At 43.9% G+C, this 21,725-nt stretch overlaps 1 protein-coding gene across 2 annotated transcripts in view; it reads left to right on the top strand.

Annotated features, from left to right (window-relative positions):
• LOC122543064 (cytoplasmic polyadenylation element-binding protein 2-like) overlaps nucleotides 1–21,189 on the top strand; it is a 55,074-nt gene extending 33,885 nt beyond the window's left edge. For both annotated transcript variants that reach the window (XM_043681274.1, XM_043681273.1), the window contains 4 exons: nucleotides 245–363; nucleotides 3,546–3,660; nucleotides 7,566–7,747; nucleotides 15,941–21,189. In XM_043681274.1, coding sequence (XP_043537209.1) covers nucleotides 245–363; nucleotides 3,546–3,660; nucleotides 7,566–7,747; nucleotides 15,941–16,168 — 644 coding nt within the window. In that variant the 3' untranslated portion in view covers nucleotides 16,169–21,189. The remainder of the gene's footprint in view (nucleotides 1–244; nucleotides 364–3,545; nucleotides 3,661–7,565; nucleotides 7,748–15,940) is intronic.
• The last annotated feature ends 536 nt before the right edge of the window (nucleotides 21,190–21,725 follow it).

Raw genomic sequence — 21,725 nt, 5'->3', positions numbered from 1 at the left:
TCCTACAGCCTGCCCTCTGTCAATGTGAGGTCATCCAAAACTTGACTGCCTTATGCTGCAACTCTCACGGGAATCCAAGCATTATACTTCTGCCAATATCTTTCTTTTTTTGTACATTGTAGAAAGAGAAGACTGCAGGGGTTCGGGTTAGCGGTCTGTCTTCATAATATTTAAAGAGTTGACATGTTTGAGTGAGTTCGGTCAGAGTTTTATTTGCCGTTGACTGGGTCTCTTGTTTTTGCAGGTTACGCCTTCCTGTTGTTTCAGGAGGAGTGTTCGGTTCAGGTTCTGATTGATGCCTGCTTTCAGGATGATGGTAAACTCTATTTGTGCGTCTCTAGCCGCACAGTCAAGGACAAGCCGGTGAGCATGAGAGTTGCTAATTCTTCGTCATGTGCTCTGTGCCTGTGGAGTTCTGAGCTGGGCAAGCTGTTCCAATTATAACACCTTCATAGAAATGAATTTCACCCTCCACAAACTGAGATGTTACTGCTGGGGATTAGGATAGTTTCCATTTCAGATACTCTGTACCAACTTCCAGTTCCATTAGGGCACAGGTTCAGTGTATTTTGAAGGCCCTTCTGCAATGCCCCATCCTGGTAGAGATTTATGGTGTTTTTATTAGAGACAGGTGTGTTCCCTCTTAACCACATCTGTCATCATGTAAGATTGTCGAATGAGATGCATCTTGCTGTTTTGGGCTCCAGTCCACTCAGTGCCAAGTTGATAATGTGACTAATGGTTGTGGGAATTGTAAAGATACTGATGTCTTCATTAGTTTGCATTGGATTCTTCAGACTCTGATCAGTTTTTTAACCTGATTTTAAGCAGACGCAGTATGGAAATAAGGAGTGTCCTATTTGAGACGAAGGTGAGGAGGACTTTCTTACCCCGGGGGTGGTTAGTCATTGGAATTCCGTTCCCTACAAAGCACTGGAGGCTGTGTCATTGACTATGATCAAGACGGACAGATATTTGGTTGATACGGGAGTTGAGGGGTTATGGGGCACTTACAGCAAAGTGAAGTCAAGGCCACAATCAGATCAGTTACGATCTTGAATGCCAGAACAGCATTGAGGAGCAAAACAGCCTCCTCCTCCTCCAATTTCACATGATGATCTTCTGGAGGGTGAGTTGTTCTGTGCAATATTTGACATTGCACTTGTTCCAATTCCTTAGGCTGTCGAGGTGCACGAGCTTGGGATATGTGATTTGGAAGCCTCCTCCTCTCCTTCGGGTAGCCTCTATGTTTTCATTTGTATTTTGAGTGAGTAATCTTTCTTTGAGGAATACCCATTGCCACTTTGTTTGACTGTTACTATTTGGTTATGTTCTGTGTGGCAGGGCCTCTGAGCCCTCAGTAATGTGTAATCTTGTCAGGGGTTGGTTGTGTCCATGAGCTGAGGGGAAGCAATTGGTTACAATCTGAGACAGAAGTTGCTTATCAACGTGAAAATGGACTGGTATTTGAGTGAGTTCGGAGGTTAGAAAGTGCTTAGCGCTTGAGATGAGAGTTGGGTTTGTTTCATCCTTTGGATAGGAAGCAGGGAATGAGCTGTGGAGAACTGAGGTTGTGGCTGAACCTGGAGTTGGTGTTGGATCCATTTCTCCTAACCTGCAACACTGATTGAGATGAAGAAATTAAGGGCAATTTCACTGATTTTTCTTGTTCTCCCCCCCTTTAAACAAGTAAACATTGCAATTGTAGACCTTTTTAGGTCCACAGGCTGGTCTGTTTCATGGCCGATGAAGTACTTTCAAAAGTGCTGTTTTTGTTGCAAAGATCGAAACGCATCTGCCACCTTTCGCAAAGTCGACTACCAGAGAGAGCTAAGAAATACTACCTAGCTCCCTGCTATTCATCAAAATGTTCACTTCTGAAAGTGTAGCAATCTCTCAGTACTGAAAAGTAGTCTCAGCATAGACTTCTGTGCCGAGGCCATGAATTGGTCTTGAAATAGTGTTCTCCACCAAAAGACAGCTGGCGTCCAAATGAGGATATCAGCACTTGTGATGTTGACCAGAAATTTTTCCTAACTAAATGCTGTGTAGACTGAAGGCACAGACTTAGGTTCCCGTTAAAAAGTGAAACTATTCCCCAGCCAGGTACTCCATCCTTGTACTTGATTACTGACTGCGATTGAACCAGACTGCTCAGGATGTGGTGACCTTTTTGACTCTGGTTTTTGACACCTGAAACCATGCTGACATCCACCTCAAACATAGTCTCTGCCCTTGACCTGGCTCATTTGCTGTTGAAAATCCCTCATCCATGACATTGTTTCCTCCACTGTTGACTGTTCTAAAGCTTAACTGGCCCACTTGGCACTTTGCACACTTCACATTGTCAACAATTTCAAGAACCTTAACTTGTGCCAAGTTAGTTACGCTTGGCGCTGATACTAGCGCTGCGTGAGTTTTATGTTCTCTTCCTTGTTCTCAAACTTGTCTGTGATCGCCCCTCTGTCATCTTCTCCAAACCTCCCCGAGATTGCAGGGCTCCTCCGAATTTTGTCTTTTTCTTCTATCTTTGGTTTTCATTGCCCGACCATTGGTGGCTGTGACGTCAGGTACCTGGACCCCAAATTCAGAAATATCTTCACCAAGCAGCTGACATCTCTGTGTCTGTCTGAACGTTTTAACTGCGCATTTGAAGGTTAGTTCCAAACTAGTTTTTGGTCACCTGTCTTCTGCATATGGCAGAGTGTCAAGTTCATTTTGGCAGCTGTTCCTTTTGAAAAACACCCTGGGACATTCTACTCTCTTCAAAGTGTTGTGTAAACACAAGTTGTTGAGAAAAATAGATTGGAGGACGAGCTGGATGTGGCATTGGAAAATGCATTTGCGATCAGGCAGCTGACCCTTCACAGATAAGTAGTCTTTTGTCTTGAGATTGGGGGTAACAGTGTTCATAACGTGGGCACTCTAGCAGCAGAATATAGATTGGGATGTTATGGAATGTGAAACTCTGAATGCTCACAGGCTTGTTTCGAAGCAAAATGTGTTCACCGCGTTTTGTCAGGAACCTGCAGTGTTCAGCTGTTTTTCACTGCCTTTTTATAGTGTAGACTGGGAATAGCCACACCTTCGAAGAGCTCCACTAAGCACTGCTTGTCCTCACCCTATACCATGAACATTGAAAGTGACTGAAAAGAAGCCAGACCCTAGAGAGGGCATTTAATATAGCCATGTGCTGATTTGATTTACAGACGTCCTTCCCACACCACTCCCTCCACTTTGTACCTTACCTTCGTTCCCCATTCCCCTTCTTCTGCCTCTCTCACTTGCTTCACTCCCACCCTTGTGCACTGGGATCATTTGTAGCATTCCCTGCCTCCACTGGACCAGTAAATAGATTTTAATTGCTCCAGTGAAAGGGGCAAGTTAGTCAACTGTTGGCTGAGCAGTATCTGCTTGTACTCTGGACCTGTTGTAGTTAATGGGAAACAGATAACTCTGGACTCAAGCCCTGAATCTGCATCATCTGCAAATCTAATCTGCATCTTACTGGTGGTTTATCAGATTTGCTTTCCTTCTGGATTCAGGTACAGATCAGACCCTGGAGTCTGAGTGATAGTGACTTTGTGCTGGATGGCTCGCAGCCTCTAGATCCCAGGAAAACTGTCTTTGTGGGAGGTGTACCAAGACCCCTAAAGGCTGGTAAGTAACTGGACACTGTTGAGCCCAGCAGGATGTGTGTGTGTGTGTGTGTGTGTGTGTGTGTGTGTGTGTGTGTGTGAGAGAGACAAAGAGAGAGAGACAAGTTGTTGTTAGCTCAGAGGGAGGATACAAGAAGTCTTTTGGGCTTTTGCTGAGGAACTGGTCAGATACAGTGAGAGGTTTCAAGTCTTGCTGCTTGGGTAAGAAGTGGAAAAGATAGGAATGTGGGACATAATTTGCTAACAGGGTTTGGTAAACACAGTGAATTTGAATCTGACACCAAATCTGGTCTTGCTATTTAACTGCATCTGATCACATTTTTGCCCGGTGTCTCAAAGCAGTGTTGCAGAGCAATAAATGCAGTCGTGTTGTTTTTATCTCCCTTTCTGGACAAACCTACATCAGTATTCATGTCTTGTCTCTTTAAGCAGTTGGTGAGGAGAGGCTGCCACCTTTCTCGGTCCCTAGTTACACACACTCCCAGATCATTCATTATGTCTGACTAGTACGTTGTGGCCCACCCTCAACAGAGAGCCAATGGTCAAGTGGTATTGTTGCCAGACTGTTAATCCAGAGACCCAGGTAAAATTCTGGGGACCGGGGTTTGAATCCTGCCATGACATAGGGCGAATTTTAATTCACCAAAAATCTGGGATTAAGAATCTAATGATCACCATTATTGATTGTTGGGAAAAAAAACCCCAACTGGTTTGCTGATGTCCTTGCAGGGAAGGAAACTGCTTTCTTTACCTGGTCTGGCGTACATGTGACTCCAGCCCTACAGTCATGTGGATGACTCTGAATTGCCCTCCTTTGGGCAATTAGAAACAGGCAATAAACGCTGGCCTAGCCAGTGACACCGTCATCCCAAAAATGAATTTTTAAAATTTGGTAAAGTGCACTGATTCTTGAGACCTAGTGCTTTTAGGATCTCCACAAAAGTCCATGATGTAATCAGAGCACACAAACTTTATCTGTTTGTTGGAATTAATTTAACACAAAAGACTGATCAGGTTCCTGCATTAAACAAGAACAAGTGTTGATCACAAATCAGTAACAGGCAATAATAAGGCAATCACTATGAACTACTCAGGCGTGGCTCACTAAGTTAAGACTGTAGATTTCGTTTTACAATTCCAAATACACATGTGGACACAGACAAATGAAAGAAAGCAATGATTTTTTGAGTGGAGAGTCTATTGAGGTGTTTGTTTTGCTTGTGAAGACTTTTTGTTCTTAAGTCGTCTTTGTCTGAGTTTGTTCACTTCTTTTGCCGGAGGTACAACATGAGTACACGAGAGAGAGTGAGTGTGTTAGAAAACCTGTTCTTCCAACAGTGTGAAGGCTTCTCAATAATTCTTTACAGAATTATTCACACCCACAGCTTTGCAAGAATCAATTGGAGTTGTTGCCGGGCTAATGACTTGTGGCCCCTGTGAGTCGTCCCAAACCAGTCCGCTACTTATTGCTGTCCAGATTTAACTCTGTATACACGTCGGCCGTGCACTGTGTAATCTACAATTGTCTCTCCTGCAACGTCCTGAACAAAACAACAGTGTAAACGTCACACTGAGTTTTGAAAAGTGCAGCATTCCCCAATGTTTTCATTTCCTTGTGGGGTCCTCAGTCTAAAATACAGGAAACAAAATCATGGGGTCTTTGCAAGTGTTGTTGTTGATGAGAACATTCTGCACATCAACCATAAATGATGTAGTTCTGTCAACTTTTTAACTGCCAAGTCTTTAATTAAATTATCTTGAACCCAATTCTGTTTCCTACTTCAAGACCAACTGCTATTACTTCTTATAATGCATTGACACACTCAAAAAGAATAAATTAGCGTATCCTGCAACTCTAATGAGAGACCATGTGTGCCATCAGCAAAATTGCACTCTGATTTGTTGGGAGTTTGTTTTACGTGTTACAGGATGGATAAGCAGCAAAGGTGCATCGAAGTTGTGCAGAATCTTTGCTGGAAAACACCTGGAGTACCATGCACAGCATCTCCATATTCCGAGAAGGTATTAGACAAGTTGCCAAAAAAGTGACCGTCATTAAGTTAGAACTGCCAAGTTATTCATATCAGGAAAGACTGAACAAATTCCTTTCACCAGAAAGGAGAAACCTGAGAGGTGACCTGGTAAAGGTCTTGAAGATTTTAAAATGGTTTGTTCCCTTAGTCATACCAAAGGCATTTCCACTTGTAACAGAGAGCAAAATCAGGAGCTATGAATATGGTAGTTAGCAATAAATCCAATCAGGGAATTCAGGTGAAATGTCTTCATCCAGAGTTTGGTGTTATAGGAGAGATATTATGAATTATATTACTAAGCTGGAGAGGGCTCTGAAGAGATTTACCAGAATGTTGCCAGGAATGGAGGGTTTGAGTTACAAGCGGAGGATGAATTTTTTTGACTCTAGGGTGAGAGGTGACCTTACAGAAGTTAGTGTAATCATGAGGGATACCAATATCTTTTCCTTAGAGTGGGGGGTTTCAAGGCGAGGGGGCATATTTCTATGGTGAGAGGAGAAAGATTTAAAAAAGATATGAGGGGGCAACTTTTTCCACGGAGTGGCTCGTGTGTGGAATGAACTGTCAAGAGAAAAGTAATGGATGCAGATACAGTTAGAATGTTTAAAAGACACTTGGATGAGTATATGAATAGGAAGGGTTTGGAGGGAGAAGGGCCAAGCGCAGGCAGTTGGGACTAGTTTAGTTTGGTATTATGATTGGTGGGGACTGGTTGAACCAAAGGGTCTGTTTCCATGCTATATGACTCTGAGAACATGAAACTCCGTACTTCACGGAATATGGCTGAGTGAACATTAAAGCTTCATCTAAGGGAAAGCCAGATAAGGCATGACAGAGAAAGGAATCAAAGAATGTCTACATTAGTTTTATATCCCATGATGGGAGGAGGCTTGTGTGGACCATAAGCAATATCAATTGGACCCAGTAGCCTATATCTGCGATGTATGTGCTAACTAACCACTGAAACCCTGAAATACCCTGGAAAATTAATAGCTTGAATCACTGAACAATTTCTCAGCACTATATAAATCGAGCAATCAAAATTAAGTGGAAACCTGGAATATGTCATGAAATCAAATCCTCAGGCAATGTGTTTAGTCTAAAGTAGTGTCTTCCAATAGCTTTCATAATTAGAGCTTGGAAAAGCCTTTTCAGAAACTCTAAAGCATCCCTGCCTTGACCTTTTAACTGGAAGCTCAGTCACTGGATAAGACCATCCCATCCCAACCTCTGCTTCTGGACTAACTCCTGCAAACGGTATAGGAAAGATGCTGTTGTAGTCAAGACAAAGGAGAGACAAAGCGTGGTTAACTATTGATGTTGTGCAAACCATGGTGTTAGAATCTTGCTGTTGGTCCTTGTGAGGGGAGAGGTCACCGAAGTGGTGGGGGTGGTCAGTGAAACAGCAAGCTTGTTGAGTTTTTGCCATCCCAGATATTTTATGTCAATAATCCCTCCCCCTCCCAATCACAGAAGCAAGTCAATAATTGGACTGTCTGAACCTTCCTTTGCACCCAGTTTTGGAGCAGGAGGTCTTGCCCCTGAACGAGGAGCTTCTGTGTTCAAGACCCACTCCAGGATTTGTCGGCACTGGCAGGAATGGTCTTGACATGGCTCAAACACAAGGATAACTGGTTTGCTAATCCCTGTTCCGTAAATGGGGAAACATTGTGTCTTGACAATAGGTAATAATGTTGACGTGCACACTGTGAAATCTTTTTCCACATTGTCTGCAACACAAATTTAACTTTTTGTGCATTATATTTTTCATTCTGGGCCAAGGGACATGGTTTGAGGGTGTTGGTTGGGAGGTCGGGAGATGCTCAGCAGACTTTGCAACTAGCTGTGTAATGCTGAGAGTTTGTTGTTGCAGTGGAGCTGGCCATGATAATGGACCAACTGTATGGAGGAGTTTGCTATGCTGGCATCGACACCGACCCTGAGCTGAAATACCCAAAAGGAGCAGGCAGGGTGGCATTTGCCAATCAACAGAGCTACATTGCGGCGATCAGTGCTCGCTTCATCCAGCTACAGCATCGGGACATCGACAAACGGGTAAGTCCTATTTGTGCAACCAGTCTTGGCGTGGTTAGAACAGAGAAAGCAAATGGACAATTTAAAACGTAGGCGTTCGAAAGCATGAAGGAAGCTTGCCTCGACACTGCACCTTTTCAGAATGTCTTAACGAGGTTCTCGTGGAGTTTGTTCCATGTCATAATGTAGGAATGGCAGCAGCCAATCTGTGCACAGCAAGCTCCCACAAATAGCCATGTTATTATGACCACTTGTCCATTTTTCCTTTTGTTTTGTTTGTTGAGTAAATCTTGACCCAGGACACCACAGAATCAAAGAATTTTACAGTGCAGAGGGAGGCCATTCAACTCGTTACGTTTGTGCCAGCTCTTGAAAGAGTTACCCAGCTTTGTCGTGTTGTTCAGCCATATCTCCATAGCCCCCTCAATTCATCACTTTCAAAGATATATCCAGCTCTCTTCACAAACCTCTGATATAATCCAACTCCACCACACTCACAGGCAGTCTGTTCCAAATCCTAACACCTCTGAGTAAAGATGTTTCTCCTCATCTTGTTCCTAGCTTCCTTGCTGACAGTCTTCAGTTTGTAAACTGTACTTAATGACATAGCAACTAGTGGAAACAAAATATCCTTATTTCCCCTGTTAATAATTTTGAACACCTCATTAAGATCACCTCTTAATCTTCTCTGCTCCAAGAAGAATAAGCCCAATTTCTCTAATGTTTCCTTTTATTTAAGATCCTTCGTTCCTTGTATCATTGTAGTAAATTTCATTTGCAGTCTCTTCAGGGCTTTGAAACCCTTCCTTCAATGAAGTGCCCAGAACAATCCTGCAAATATGATCTCCCCAATAATTTGTAAAAGTGTAGCATTGCTTCCTTGTTATACGCTATTCCTCAAATTTATAAATACAAGGATCGTGTAAGCCTTCATAACAACTATTTCAACTTGCCTGGCCACCTTCCAAGAATTATGGACTTGAATCCTGAGGTCACTCTGGTTTATTCTAAGTTGTATCATTGAGACTGTATCATTTCTCCATGTTCCTTCTACCAAAATGCATAACTTCACATTTTTCTACATGGAAATTAATCTGTCAGATGTCCATTCATTTGATCAACCTGTCGATGTCCCTCTGAAGTTGCTCACTATCATTCTCATAATTGACTGCTCTCCCGAGGTTAGTAATCACCTGCAAATTTAAGACATGAGATTTTGCTTGCAAGACCCAGCTCCAAATTGTTCGTGCAGAGCAGAAAAAGTCAGGGTCCCAAAACCGATCTCTGGTGAACACAACTTTGAACCCGTCCCAGTCTGAGAAATGCCATCTCTGCCAACCCTCTGTTTCTTACGGTTGAGTCAGCTGTGAATCCATGCTGTCAAAGACCCAGCAATCCCAGACATGTCTAATTTTCCAACCATCCTGCCATGGAGCATTGTATCAAACGCTTTCTGAAGTCCAAATGTGTATCCACAGCAGTACCCTCAAATCTACTGCCTGCGTCACCTCTTCAAAGAACTCAATTACATTTATGAGACAAGACCTGCCCTTGACAAAGCCATGTTAACTATCTAGTCTTAACTGATTTTGCTGTAATTCTATATCCTGTGTTATGGCCTCCATCCATTTGCCCGCTGTTGGTGTCAAGCTGATAGGTCTGCACTTATCCTTTGTCCCTTTTTTAAACAACTGCATCACATTTGTAATCCTCCAGTCTTTGGGACTAATCCTGTGTTCAGGGAGGCCTGGAAAATTTCTGCCAACAGCTCCTTCATTTGCTACCTTACCCTCTCGGTGATTTGGAATGCATCCGATTTGAGCCCAGTGACTTCTCCACTTGGAGTGCTGCCAGCCATTTGAGCACTTGGTCTTTATCTGTCACTACATTTCTCAGTTGTTCACCTCTCACATTTTCAACTGGCCAGTGTCACTGATGGCTTCTGTCTTGACTAAATTAGAACTGTACTAATTAAGTACCTCTACCACAGCCTTTGCTTCAGTGAGCAGCTCACCTTGCTTGTTCCTTTTGGGCCGCACTCTTTCCTTCACTAATCTTATGCTATCAATATGTTTGAAGAACATTTCACAATCTGTTCTAGAGTAGCCTACTATCCTTTGCTCATGGAGTTATAGAGCATGGAAACAGACCAACCAGTCCATGCCAACAGTAATCCCAAACTTAATTAGTCCCACCTGCCTGCTCTTGGCCCATATCGCTCCAAACATTTCCTATTCATGTACTTATCCAAATGTCGTTTAAATGTTGTAACTGTACCCATATGCAATACTTCCTCTGGAAGTTCATTGCACACGCGAACCAGTTTTTATTAGAAAAAAAGTGCCCATGTCTTTTTTAAAATCTCTCTCCTCTCACCTTAAAAATATACACCTAGTCTTGAAATTCCTAATCCTAGTAAAATGTCACCTACCATTATAACCCTGTCCATAACCCTCATGATTTCATAAACCTCTTATATAGGGTCACCTCTCAACCTCCTCAGCTCCCAGTGAAAAAAGTCCCCGCCTTTCCAGCCATTCCATACCCAACAAAATCCTGATCTCTTCTGAACTCTATCCAGCTTCATAATATCCTTACTATAATTTGGTAACCAGAATTGGACACGGTATTCCAGAAGAGGCCTCACCAATGTCCTATACAACATCAACATGACTTCCCAAACCCTGTACTCTGATTAGCTGCCTTACTTTAACCTGAGCTTCTAGCCAGGATTTGAGATACACCTCTTGACTACTTTTGGTGTTATTTTTCCAGTATTCCAACCTCTTCTTTTCTTCCTTTGCTAGCTATGGATGTCCTTTATTTATTTCCCATGGGTATGTACCAAGCTTACATCCAGTTCATCTCTCTTTTGGAAATCTCCCATTTTCCATCCACTGTATTATCTCCCAAAATGCGTTTACAATCAACCTGCTACTGTTCAACCTTCAGACCCCTAAAATCTGCCCTTTTCCAATCTGGGGTCTGAATCCTTGACTGATTTTTATCCTTTATCAACTTAATATTGAATCTTATGGAATGGAATCCCTCTGTTACAGTTTTGAATACTGGATCAATTATGCCTACCTGAGGATAGGTGGGAACCCAATTGAATGGCATAGATTCTGAGAGAGAAAATAATGGGGAAAGAGGGTTAGGGGAACAGGTTCCACCCAAGTGGTGAGTCACTGACCACAGACTGCACGTTTAATGCAATTGACAAAAAGTCCAGATGGGGCAATGAGGATTTTTCTGTTCAAGTAGAATCATAAATTAATTGAATCCCTGCAGTGTGGAAGCAGGCCATTTGGCCCAACAAGTCCATAGTGACCCTCCAAAGACCATCCCATCCAGACACCACCTCCGCCCTCCCCCACCCCATCCCTGAAGCCCTGCATTTCCAATGGGCAAACTACCTAGCCTGCACAACCCTGGACATTATGGGGAAATTTAGCGTGGCCAGTCCACCTAACCTGCGCATCTTTTGACTGCGGGAGGAATCTGGAGCACCCAGAGGAAACCCATGCAGACATGGGGAGCATTTGCAAATTCCACACAGACAGTCGCCAGAGGGTGGAATTGAAGGTGGGTCCCTGAGGCAGCAGAGCTAACCACTGAGCTACTGTGTTGCAAAGGCTATGGCAGAGGTACTAAATTAGTACATTTTTAATTCAGTCAAGGCAGAAACCAACAGTGACAAAAGCCCCATTGAAAATATAGGTGGTGAGCAACTGAGAATATCGTGACAGATAAAGAAGTGTGAAAGTAGTAAGGTAAGATCCACATTTAGGTGGGAGAACAGCAGCAGGCTTTATTGAACTTAGCTGTATACAGGGGGATGGTAAGATTGGATATCCTATCTGCAGCCTGACAAATCCAGACTCTGTATGTGATCTGAGCCAATTATGACTTAGCTTCTTGAATGTAGGCTCAGTAGCTTGACTGCGTTTCTTTTAAAATCCTTTGCTGAATAACGATCTGGAAGGCACTGGCTGAGTGCACGGCCTGAGCAAGTGGAAATTACTTGGTTCAAAAGTGGACAGGATTTAAACTTGAAGAAGTCAGAAAGGGCAGGATTGTGCACGAAGACAGTGTGACTGAGATTAACTGGATGTCTCTTCCAAAGAGCTGACACAGATGTGATGTGTTGATTGACCTCCTTCAAGTCCTGCGAGATTCTATGATCGTTCGCAAATCGGTCAATTTGCCAAACAAACGATTTGTTTTTTTTTTGGGCGGGTGAGGTAGGAAATGTCAGTCAAGTTGCAGCTGTTGTTAAACTTGTAAATTACATCATAGCTTAAAAACTGAACCGTATGGAGTCCTGAATCCTCTGTCTCTCATTTTGCCCTTGCTCTCCGCTCGCCATCAGCCTGGTTCTGTGACCAACTCCTTGAGTCCTCAGAGCTGAAAGGGTTGAGATTCTCTGGCCAGGTCCACTGCAGGCTGCCATGAGAGGGCAGCAGAGAGTGCAGGCACTTCTGTGGTGACTTGCACTTTTGTCAAGATGCTGATCCACAGGTTACAGTGTTTGGTAAAGACAGTGTGTGTGAATTTGGCAAATGGGAGATGTAAATCCCTCAGGCCTCATTTTTCAAAAGAGCGTTGATCAAAATTAGGGATTTTTTTGCTTAATGGTGGGCTGTGACTGTGATGATGATGGCTGCTCTTTGCTTACAATTCACTGAAACTCAATATTGAAGCACCCTGAAATTTTGAGACTCTAGATATGGTGCTGTAAGGAACTAGTTATGCGAAAGAATTGTCAGTCAAAATTAGCACAAACGTTTGGGAGTTTTTTGCTGGTACAGGCTGCCCTCTGGTGGGTACTTGTAGAAAAGCCTCTGTTTATGTTCCTATATTTTGAGGAATTAAGAGAGTTCTGGTGATGTATAGCACATAGACCAACCCTTTGATCCATATCCTAACCTAATCTCGTTCCATTTGTCAGCATTTGGCCTGTATCCCTCTAAACCCTTCCTTATCATATACCCATCCAGATGCCTTTAAAATGTTGTAATTGTACCAGTCTCCACCACTTCCTCTCGCAGCTCATTCCATACACTGACCACCCTCTTGTGTGAAAAAGTTGTCCCTTAAGTTCCTTGCAAATCTCTCCTCTTGCACCCTATGCCTATGTCCTCTAGTTTTGGGCTCCCCCCAACGCAGGGAAGTCTCCTCTGCACTGGGGAGACTGGACATCTCCTAGCAGAGCGCTTTCGGGAACATCTCCGGGACACCCACACCAATCAACTCCACCACCCTGTGGCCCAACATTTCAACTCCCCCTCCACTCAGCCGAGGACACGCAGGTCCTGGGCCTCCTCCACCGCTGCTCCCTCACCACCCAGCGGCTGGAGGAAGAACGCCTCATCTTGCGCCTCGGAACACTTCAACACTATTGCATCAATGTGGATTTCACCAGTTTCCTCATTTCCCCTTCCCTCACCTCATCCCAGCTCCAACCTTCCAGCTCAGCACTGCCCTCATGACCTGTCCTACCTGCCTATCTTCCTTTCCACCTATCCACTCCACCCTATCACCTCCATCCCCAACCCCATTCACCCATTGTACTCTATGCTACTTTCTCCCCACCCTTCTCTCATTTATCTCTCCACTCTGCAGGCTCCCTGCCTCTATTCCTGATGAAGGGCCTTTGCCGGAAACGTCGATTTTCCTGCTTCACCTGACCTGCTGTGCTTTTCCAGCACCACTCTAATCTAGACCTTGTCTATTTATCCTATCCATGATTTTATAAATCTCTATAAGGTCACCCCTCAGCCTCTGACGCTCCAGAGATAACAGCCCCAGTCTATTAAGCCTCTCCCTATAGTTTAACCTGTCCAACCTTGGCAACATCCTTGTAAATCTTTCCTGAACCCTTCCAAGTTTCACAACATCCTCCTGATAAGAGGGAGACCAGAACTGCACATTCTTGTGTCTTGAGGTATTAATCTTTGACTGGTCACAGGAACCGGTGCACTCCTCGTTTGTGTTGGAGTACAGTCATGTGCTCAAATCAGAAGGACAACAGTGGAAAGGAAACTGATTTGTGGGGGAAGTATTTTCCCAGTAGAAACCAAGTTATTTGTGCACAGCAACACATACTGACCATGTTCAGTTCCATCTGATTCAGTAATTTATGTGGCAAAATCTTCACGCTCTGATGATTTCCGGCTGTACTCTTGCTCATTTTGTGGAGAGTCTGGCGTACACAATGACTTCACCTCTTTACTGGTTCAAGGAGAGCAGTCACGCAAATTATCCATGCACAGAAAATTCATGGATTGCTGTTGGAACAGCCCTGTGCTATCTGGGGTTCAAAGACTAGATCATTACACAGGGTCAGACATGCACTTAGTGCGTGGGCCTTGTGTAGTGATTGGATCCAAGGCCAGGTGGATCTCATTGACTGACTGAGTTCACTCATTGGGATTATTAACCCTGGTCCTATCAGGGAGCCCTGGCTGATAGCTATAAACAAGAATTCAAAACATGCATTTGAATTTGCGAGAAAAGAATATTGGTGTATAGTTAGGACTTCCTAAAATAAAAGCTCGTCTTGAAGATGTGAATAAGGTGCAGTGAGATGTTTTTCATTGAATTGGGTGATACTGTTTGACCAAATGTATTTTTAAAAAAAGGTAGTGGTAAAATCATTCAAGTGGTTACTGGTTGGGAACTTATTGATTTCGCACGTGTAAGCGAAAACATTCATCTTTGCCTTTCAAACTTATCTTACTTCTGGAGGGCAAAGTGACCTGGCTAGTTAATATGCTAGGCTCAGATTTTCCCTTTAGAATCTTATGGGAAAATGTTAATTCTCTCAGACTAAAAGCTGCTAAAGATCGTGTCAGAAAAATAATCAGGTAGAGTATACTATCTGAAGTTTACTTTCTCATATGAGTTGTCTCATCAATTTGCTGTATTTGAGAAGACTGTTTCCCATTCAAGTTTGTGAGGAAACTTAAGGTGGGTGTATTCATTTAATAAACAAAATTTAAAATCCTGAAAATAAAATAAAATAAAATAAAATAAACAGGGATTCAAAGAGTCTCCTGATTCTAGGGACCGGCTCTGTGCTGGCTAACCACATATAAAGAAAAGGGTGGCTTCGTGACACGATACCTGACTCCTTAGAGTTATTTCACCTTGGTCGTGGTCAGATCAAAGGCTGGTGACATTCAGACATATCATAAACAATGACAAGATAAAGTATTTTTGTAATGTTGATTAAGGGATAGGTATCGGTGAGGAGACCAGGGATAACTCGACTGCTTTTCTACAAAATGGTACTGTACCAAGTTTAACGTTCACCTGATGAGGACAACAGGACCTCAGTTTAATGTCTCCACTGAAAGGCAGCATCTCTGACAGTGCAGTTCTCTCTCAGTCCTGCCCACTCGTAAGTTGATCAGCCTTGATCTTAGACACTCAAACCTCAGAATGTGACTGAACCTGGAAACTTAATCCAGAGGCCTGATTGAGGGTGATGAGTCAAAACTTTAAGTCTCACCACACCAGCTGCGAATTGAAATTAAATACATTTGGAATTGAAAGTTAAAACGCCATCTCGTGACCATTTTAGGACAATCGGATTCATTTTATGGTCAACATTACCGATATTCTTTTTCATCAAGGCTGCTCAAACAGCATCTTCCAAACCCGCAATCATTTCCATCTGGAAGGACAGGGCAGAAAATACATGAGAACATCCTCACCCGCGACTCCCCCCTCCATGCTAACTTGGAAGTATATTAGCCATCAGCACTATGGGTGTGAATTCACCACCATCTTCTCCAGGGCAAGCCAGCGATATTCACATCCCACAAGTGAAAGCAAGAACCAAAGCATTGAAATGGTGACCAAATAAACTAGGTTGTCAGGAAACAAAATAACCCCATCTAATTCAACATTGCCCAGAAAGAGACGGGGGAGGGGTGTCCCATCCTTAACCTGTCTGACCCACATTTATAAGGTTGACCCCCACTTCACTGCCCTCTGAGGTGGCTTCTATTGCATTCCAGAAGGCAACTCAGCACGACCTTCCAGAGTGCAATTGGAGACATCACGTCCTGTCGCCATTCTTTTTGTTTTCCCCTCTCAAAACAATAATGACCAGAGGTGGTGTCTTTGGATCGAAGGGGCGGTCAGGTTGGGGGAACGGGCAAGGAGACATGTTGCTGACTGTCTTTGCTTTCTGTCACTGGCCAGGTGGAGGTGAAGCCCTACGTCTTGGTGGACCAGCTGTGCGATGAATGCCAGGGCGCCCACTGCAACGGCAAGTTTGCCCCTTTCTTCTGCGCCAACATCACATGCCTGCAGTACTACTGTGACTACTGCTGGACGAGCATCCATTCCCAGGCTGGTCGTGAATACCACAAGCCACTGGTGAAGGAGGGCGGGGAGAGGCTGCGACAGCTCCCGTTCCACTGGAGCTGAGCGTGGCCCTGTCTCCTGTCTCCCACTCCCCCACAACCTCCTCACCCACACCCCACCCACCCCTTTTTGGGAAAGGAGGGCACCAATTTGTGGGACCCGCCAATCAATATTTAGTGGCTACTTGTTAACCTGCCGTTCCTTTATCTAGAAGTGTTTGAGCACAGAATTTCCAACCCAGTATATATTTGTTTTTTTTTTAAAAACAAGAAACAAATCTGGCTTTGCCTGTTCACTCATTTTGTTAGTGCAGATGTATAAAAATGAAGGTGTAATAGTGTTTTTTTTTTGCAGTCCTCCACCTATCAAATTGTTTTCATCTTTTTATTTTGGGGCGAGTAGGGGTGGGGAGGGGGCTTTAATTGAATGCACCAAGCAGTGTGATTCTGGGTACAGGGATTGATGGTGTGGGCAACAGTGTGAGGTATTGAGTGTGCTGGGGTAGTGGGCTGGGGGAGAATGTGGTGGGAATGAATTGTGCTGTTGAGTGAGGGGGCAGCAATGGCAGAGTGCATGCATTGATCAAAGTGGTGTGGAAATACATCAGTGGAGTGTGCCGGGATGCTGCAGTGCTTGGGTAATTGTTGACAGCCAGGATGGCTGAGCTGGGCAAAGATGGAGACCCCTTTCCTCCTGTGTGACGGATCTGACAGCCCATGGCTGTACAAGCACAACCTGTGTGTCACTGATCCTCTCTCACACACTTAGCCTTCCGCTGGTTTCTGCTGAGTGAGCGACTCTCATTTTGATGGCTCTGTCGCAGGAATTCGGAAGCAGTGTCACGAGTTGAGGTTTCTGGTAGTTGCTGGAGACAACTGCCGTATAGGGTCTGGGAATAGGATTGCGAGCGACATCGTTTCCAGATGCAGGCATGACAAATGTCTGCTTTGGTGGGGTTGTCAAAACATGTTCAAGACTCAGGATATGTAGCGTGATGGGGAGTCTCTGCATCTTGTGTTTGCAACTTCTGGTTTAATGATTGAAACTTATGTACCTCTGGTTGTCTTACGAGGGCCACTTGCCTGATTTTTAAAAAAATCCAGAATTTTGAATGTATTCAGCATTGATGGGAGATATTGACGTTACTTGAGCAGTTTGTCCCGTGAGCTAGTGTTGTCTGTTGACCATCTCGAATCCTCTTCTCAAAGGCACTGGTGTCCAGGATAGGAAGTAGCACTTGTAAGAAAAGTAAATCAAATCTTAATTTGAAGGGAACTGGATGTCCGATTGTATTATGTTCGTATGTGCAATGTATCTTGACAGTTTTATTTGGTAATGAGGCTCCTGCACAGACTGAGTTGGAGGACGATCTCAGTTCAAATCCAAGTAGACTTGAGCACAGACCACATCTCTGCAATTGTGGCACTCAGTTGAAATGGGTTTGGAGCCTGAAACACACTACTGGGGCATAAGAGGGGGCATTTCATTCCAGGGATTTGCCACCAGACTATGGTTGCTGCTGATGCTCAGCATCTGAAATGGGCATTGTTTGTTCCTCATCAGTTAGCATCTTTCCCTTTGCTGAGGTATTCTTGGATGGTCAGTGTGAATAAAGCTCCTCTGGGAACACACACAAACGCAAGACTCTGTGACAATCACAGATTAGTTCTTTGGGGAGTGCACAGCTTTGTGCTCCCTTGTTCTGGGAGATTTGGCGCCTTCATGCAATCACTCAGCTGGTCTTTGCCTGTAATGTCATCTTGGGACAAGCGTTGACCTCTTGACCTCAGCTTGGGCTGGCAATTGGAGCAATATCTATCTACATTTAAAAACTGTGCAACAGAAGTTTTACCAGAATAGTCTCCACTTACTTGGTGAGTGCTTAGTACCTGTGCACTCTGTCACAACTCCTATTCCAACCAAGTCATTGTCATAGCATGATTGTCCCATAGGATAGGGAAACTGTACCAAAAGACATACAAGATCTGGGTCACATGTGGAAGTGTGAAGCTAGGACACTGGTGCAGGATGGGAGAAGGAGATTGCCATGGAAGCTGGTGCATGACATCCAGGTGAAACATTTTTGTGCAATTGCCCATTTTTAGTCCTATTGGGGCAATTTTGTTTTCTTAGCTTACTCTCAATTTCGCAGTGAGAAACGGATGTCTGCTACCCAGTCCATCACCTCTTCATTGTGCACAGTTTGAGTTTCCCGGCTGGATTTTTGATGCTTTCTCCAAGTCTTGGGGACAAGAGTTCTCAGCCTTCAGGCACAATTCCTGCGACAGTATTGAATGTTACTTGAAGAATTCCTTACAAATCCCTGGGCTGGTCTTTAGCAGCACAGACAAACCTTTCTCCCATCTCTCCCGTTCACCAGATGGTACTACTTCTTGTGCCTTTCACTGGGTTATTGGTCAATCCCATCTCGGACACTGCACTTTGCTGCCTCAACATGGGATGAGCCGTAGCCTGTCCTTGTACTGAAACTTCACTTTGTACTTCATGTGGAGTGTGGATATAGATGGGTATTCCCTGAACCACATCCTCTGGTTGGTGGTGTGTCCAATGCATTGTGTCCATGGGGAGATAGTGCAGCACATGTTAGCACCTGCTGAATCACACCTCCCAGCCCAAGCTATCTGTAAGAATTGTGCTATTCCTTATTTTGGTTTTGACCCAAATGAGTGCACCCTGTCTCTCTCTCTCTCAGTCCCGCATGCATTGCTCATTCTCAATGCCCGGTGTGCATCCTGCAGCCAGGAGAACTGAACCTTCCTGGGCTTGGATTTATTTGAGCAGTGCTCGTCATGTTTCCCAGTGCATAACCATTGATGAGTCGATCATCGAAAGCCTGGCTTAAGTCTGTCGATCTGAGATTGTATTCAGAGTGCACCCTGCATATCGGAAGGTGAGAGACAAGTCAAGGGTATTCCTTCTGTCCACGGGCCCTTTGTGTCTGGATTGAAGGAAGGGTGGCCACAGTACAGCTGTGTGGTTGAATAGCATGTTGTAGATTGTTTATTCATTGGATCATTAGAAGATCACCCTCATGGACACGTTGTTGGAAGCAGAAGGAGCATCAGTCCAGAAGTTGGCTGCAGCTGTTAGGAACCAAATGTCACATTGATTTCACTTTGCACAGACAACCTTTTACCACCACCTCCCATCACCACACCACACCTCAACACTAAATAGTAACACAATGAAAGCCACCTTACTCTTTGTCTGAGTGCAAAGACATGCATGCTGTTTGTTAACTTATTCCTTGGTTCATTTGTTTTTTGTTCTTCACTAATCCATGTTATGTCCCTTAGGCTATCTGATCACTGCCAATATAGAGAGAGTGATGGGAGCAGTTACTTGATTATGTCTCCATTCTATTGTTTAGCTTTCCCTGTTGCACAAGCCCTTGACAAGCCACTACCAATGCCTCTATTCAACAGTCAGCCTCTGCTCAATGCAGCACACTAACCTCTGCACTGTGGCAACTGTGAGTGCATTTTCTTTGTCTCTCCCCTTCCCTCTCTCAGACACGCGCGCACACACACACACACTCTCTCTCTCTCTCTCTGCTCCTCTCTTTTCCCCCCCCACCCCAAAAAAAACAGACCATGGTAACTGTACAGTTTTGTCCCTTGGACATTCACAGACACCAAAGTTTCTTGTTGGAAGTTTCTGATCGAACTCCTGACAGAGAGAGAGAGAAACAGGGATGCCAGGCAGTGGCCACTGAGGCCGAGAGTTCATTTGTTTATTGATTTTCCTTTTTAGTTTCATCTGATTAGAAAAGGTGTTTTCTTATTTAGAAAAGAGATTTGAGAGACACCTTCAGATAAGGTGGTTCCAAGCGCTCTGCAGTATGTATCCATCTGAGATAAATGATAGCCCCAAATGAGATTTAGTTTGAGAGATTTTTCGAGGTGGGCAGTGAGAGTTTCCTCACCTCTGACTTTCTTTTCCCCTTCCCCCCCCCCCCCCCCCCTCCCCCCCCACCTTGGTCTGTTGAGATGGAAGAACTTCAGGAAGCAACAGATTAGACTAAGCAGTGGAAACACTGAGACTTGGTACATTTGTTGAGCATTTCTAGTCTCAGATGAGGCAGCTGCAGATCACGGAGGAGGTGATGAGTCAGCCAGCCAGGGCTTCCCTCCTGAGTGCCGGTGTGGCTGAACATGTGGCAGAGGGGATGAGCAGAAAATGAGGCTGAACGAGATGCAGTCTCACCCAACGTATTGAAGGGATGTGAAAAATTGTCACAGAAGACAGTTGCCAAGAGTGGGTCGTCATGTTGAGTCTGCAGAGGGCTGGTGGACACATTTGTGGCAATGTGTTGACTGGCTTCTGTGAGGCATGTTCTGTGATCTCGCGGTTGTGGGGAATCTGGTTGAAGGAGCAGGTAAGTGATGGTGGTTCTGAGGTGATGAGGCAGAAGTATCATAAATTGTGGTGTGGTCTGGAGGAGAAGGATTGAAAAGCCATTGGGAAATTTCGGGGAGGACGCTTAGAAGGGAACAGGGAAAGTGTAATTTTCTTTTTGTACAACAACTGGTGTATCTGCTCTTGCATTAATGTAATAATTCAAACCCTCCTCCCCCCACCCCGCCCCTTAACTGAACTACCAGTGTTTGGTATAATTGACACTTGAACTAGATTTTAGCAGTTTTGTAAAGAAAAGATATAAATCAAAAAAATGAGATGCTGCTTTTTCTACTAAAGAGTCACATGATTTTTGTATTTTTGTATCGCAACTTTAATGTCCAGTGATGTTTTCTATTACTAATGCTTGTATGTAATGTTAAACATGGACATGTGACTCTGTAGATATCTAGTAGATACCTCAGTTTTTTTTTCAATTTTAAAATCTTATTTTTTTTCTCTAAAATAAGTATATTTCGGTTCTGCAAAGACTGACAGATAATTTATCTTTTAGTTTAGTTGGGAGATAACCTATATAAATATATATAAATATATATATATATATATATAAAACAGTATGCACACTGTAAAATTAAAAATGTATGAGGTCTGAGGTATATTGTTTGACAATGAGAATTTGCCAAATAAACGCTTGATTTCTGTGAGAAATGTCCTTCAGTACACTTTCTTCCTGCTGTGTGTACATTTGTATTCTCGCTTGAAGACTTTAGGAAGATACAAAGCAAGGTAAGTCTCGGCAAGTTGTAGACATTATATGCCATTGCGTTGATTGAGTTTTATCCATATCATTTATATTGGATATGTATTTGGGCCTGTCTATTTCTGCAAAGACCTATCAGAAGTGGCCATGCTGCTCATGTTTTGGTTGGGTTGGGCAGTGGGTAACCAAACATTCAGAGTTAACAAGACGCCTTTCTTTCAATCCATTATTCTGATAAGCTCCTGGTCTGCCTCTGACATTCTGAGTGTCATGAACTCCAGCCCCTCCGAAACACACTCTGTGTCGCGAGGCCCACCACACCCCATTTGCCCATCAGGCCTGTGCTCACTGGCCTGCATTGGGTCCCAGGCAGGCAGTCCCTCAAATTTCAAATTCTTGTCATTGTTCTCAAATCCCTTCATGCCCCTTGCAGACTCTAACTTCCTCCAACTCTCTGGAGATCTGTTCCTCCTCTTGTGC

The sequence above is a fragment of the Chiloscyllium plagiosum genome, chromosome 42 (genome assembly GCF_004010195.1).
Source record: "Chiloscyllium plagiosum isolate BGI_BamShark_2017 chromosome 42, ASM401019v2, whole genome shotgun sequence".
Taxonomy (NCBI): Eukaryota; Metazoa; Chordata; class Chondrichthyes; order Orectolobiformes; family Hemiscylliidae; genus Chiloscyllium; species Chiloscyllium plagiosum.
This window is presented reverse-complemented; position numbering and strand designations above follow the sequence as displayed.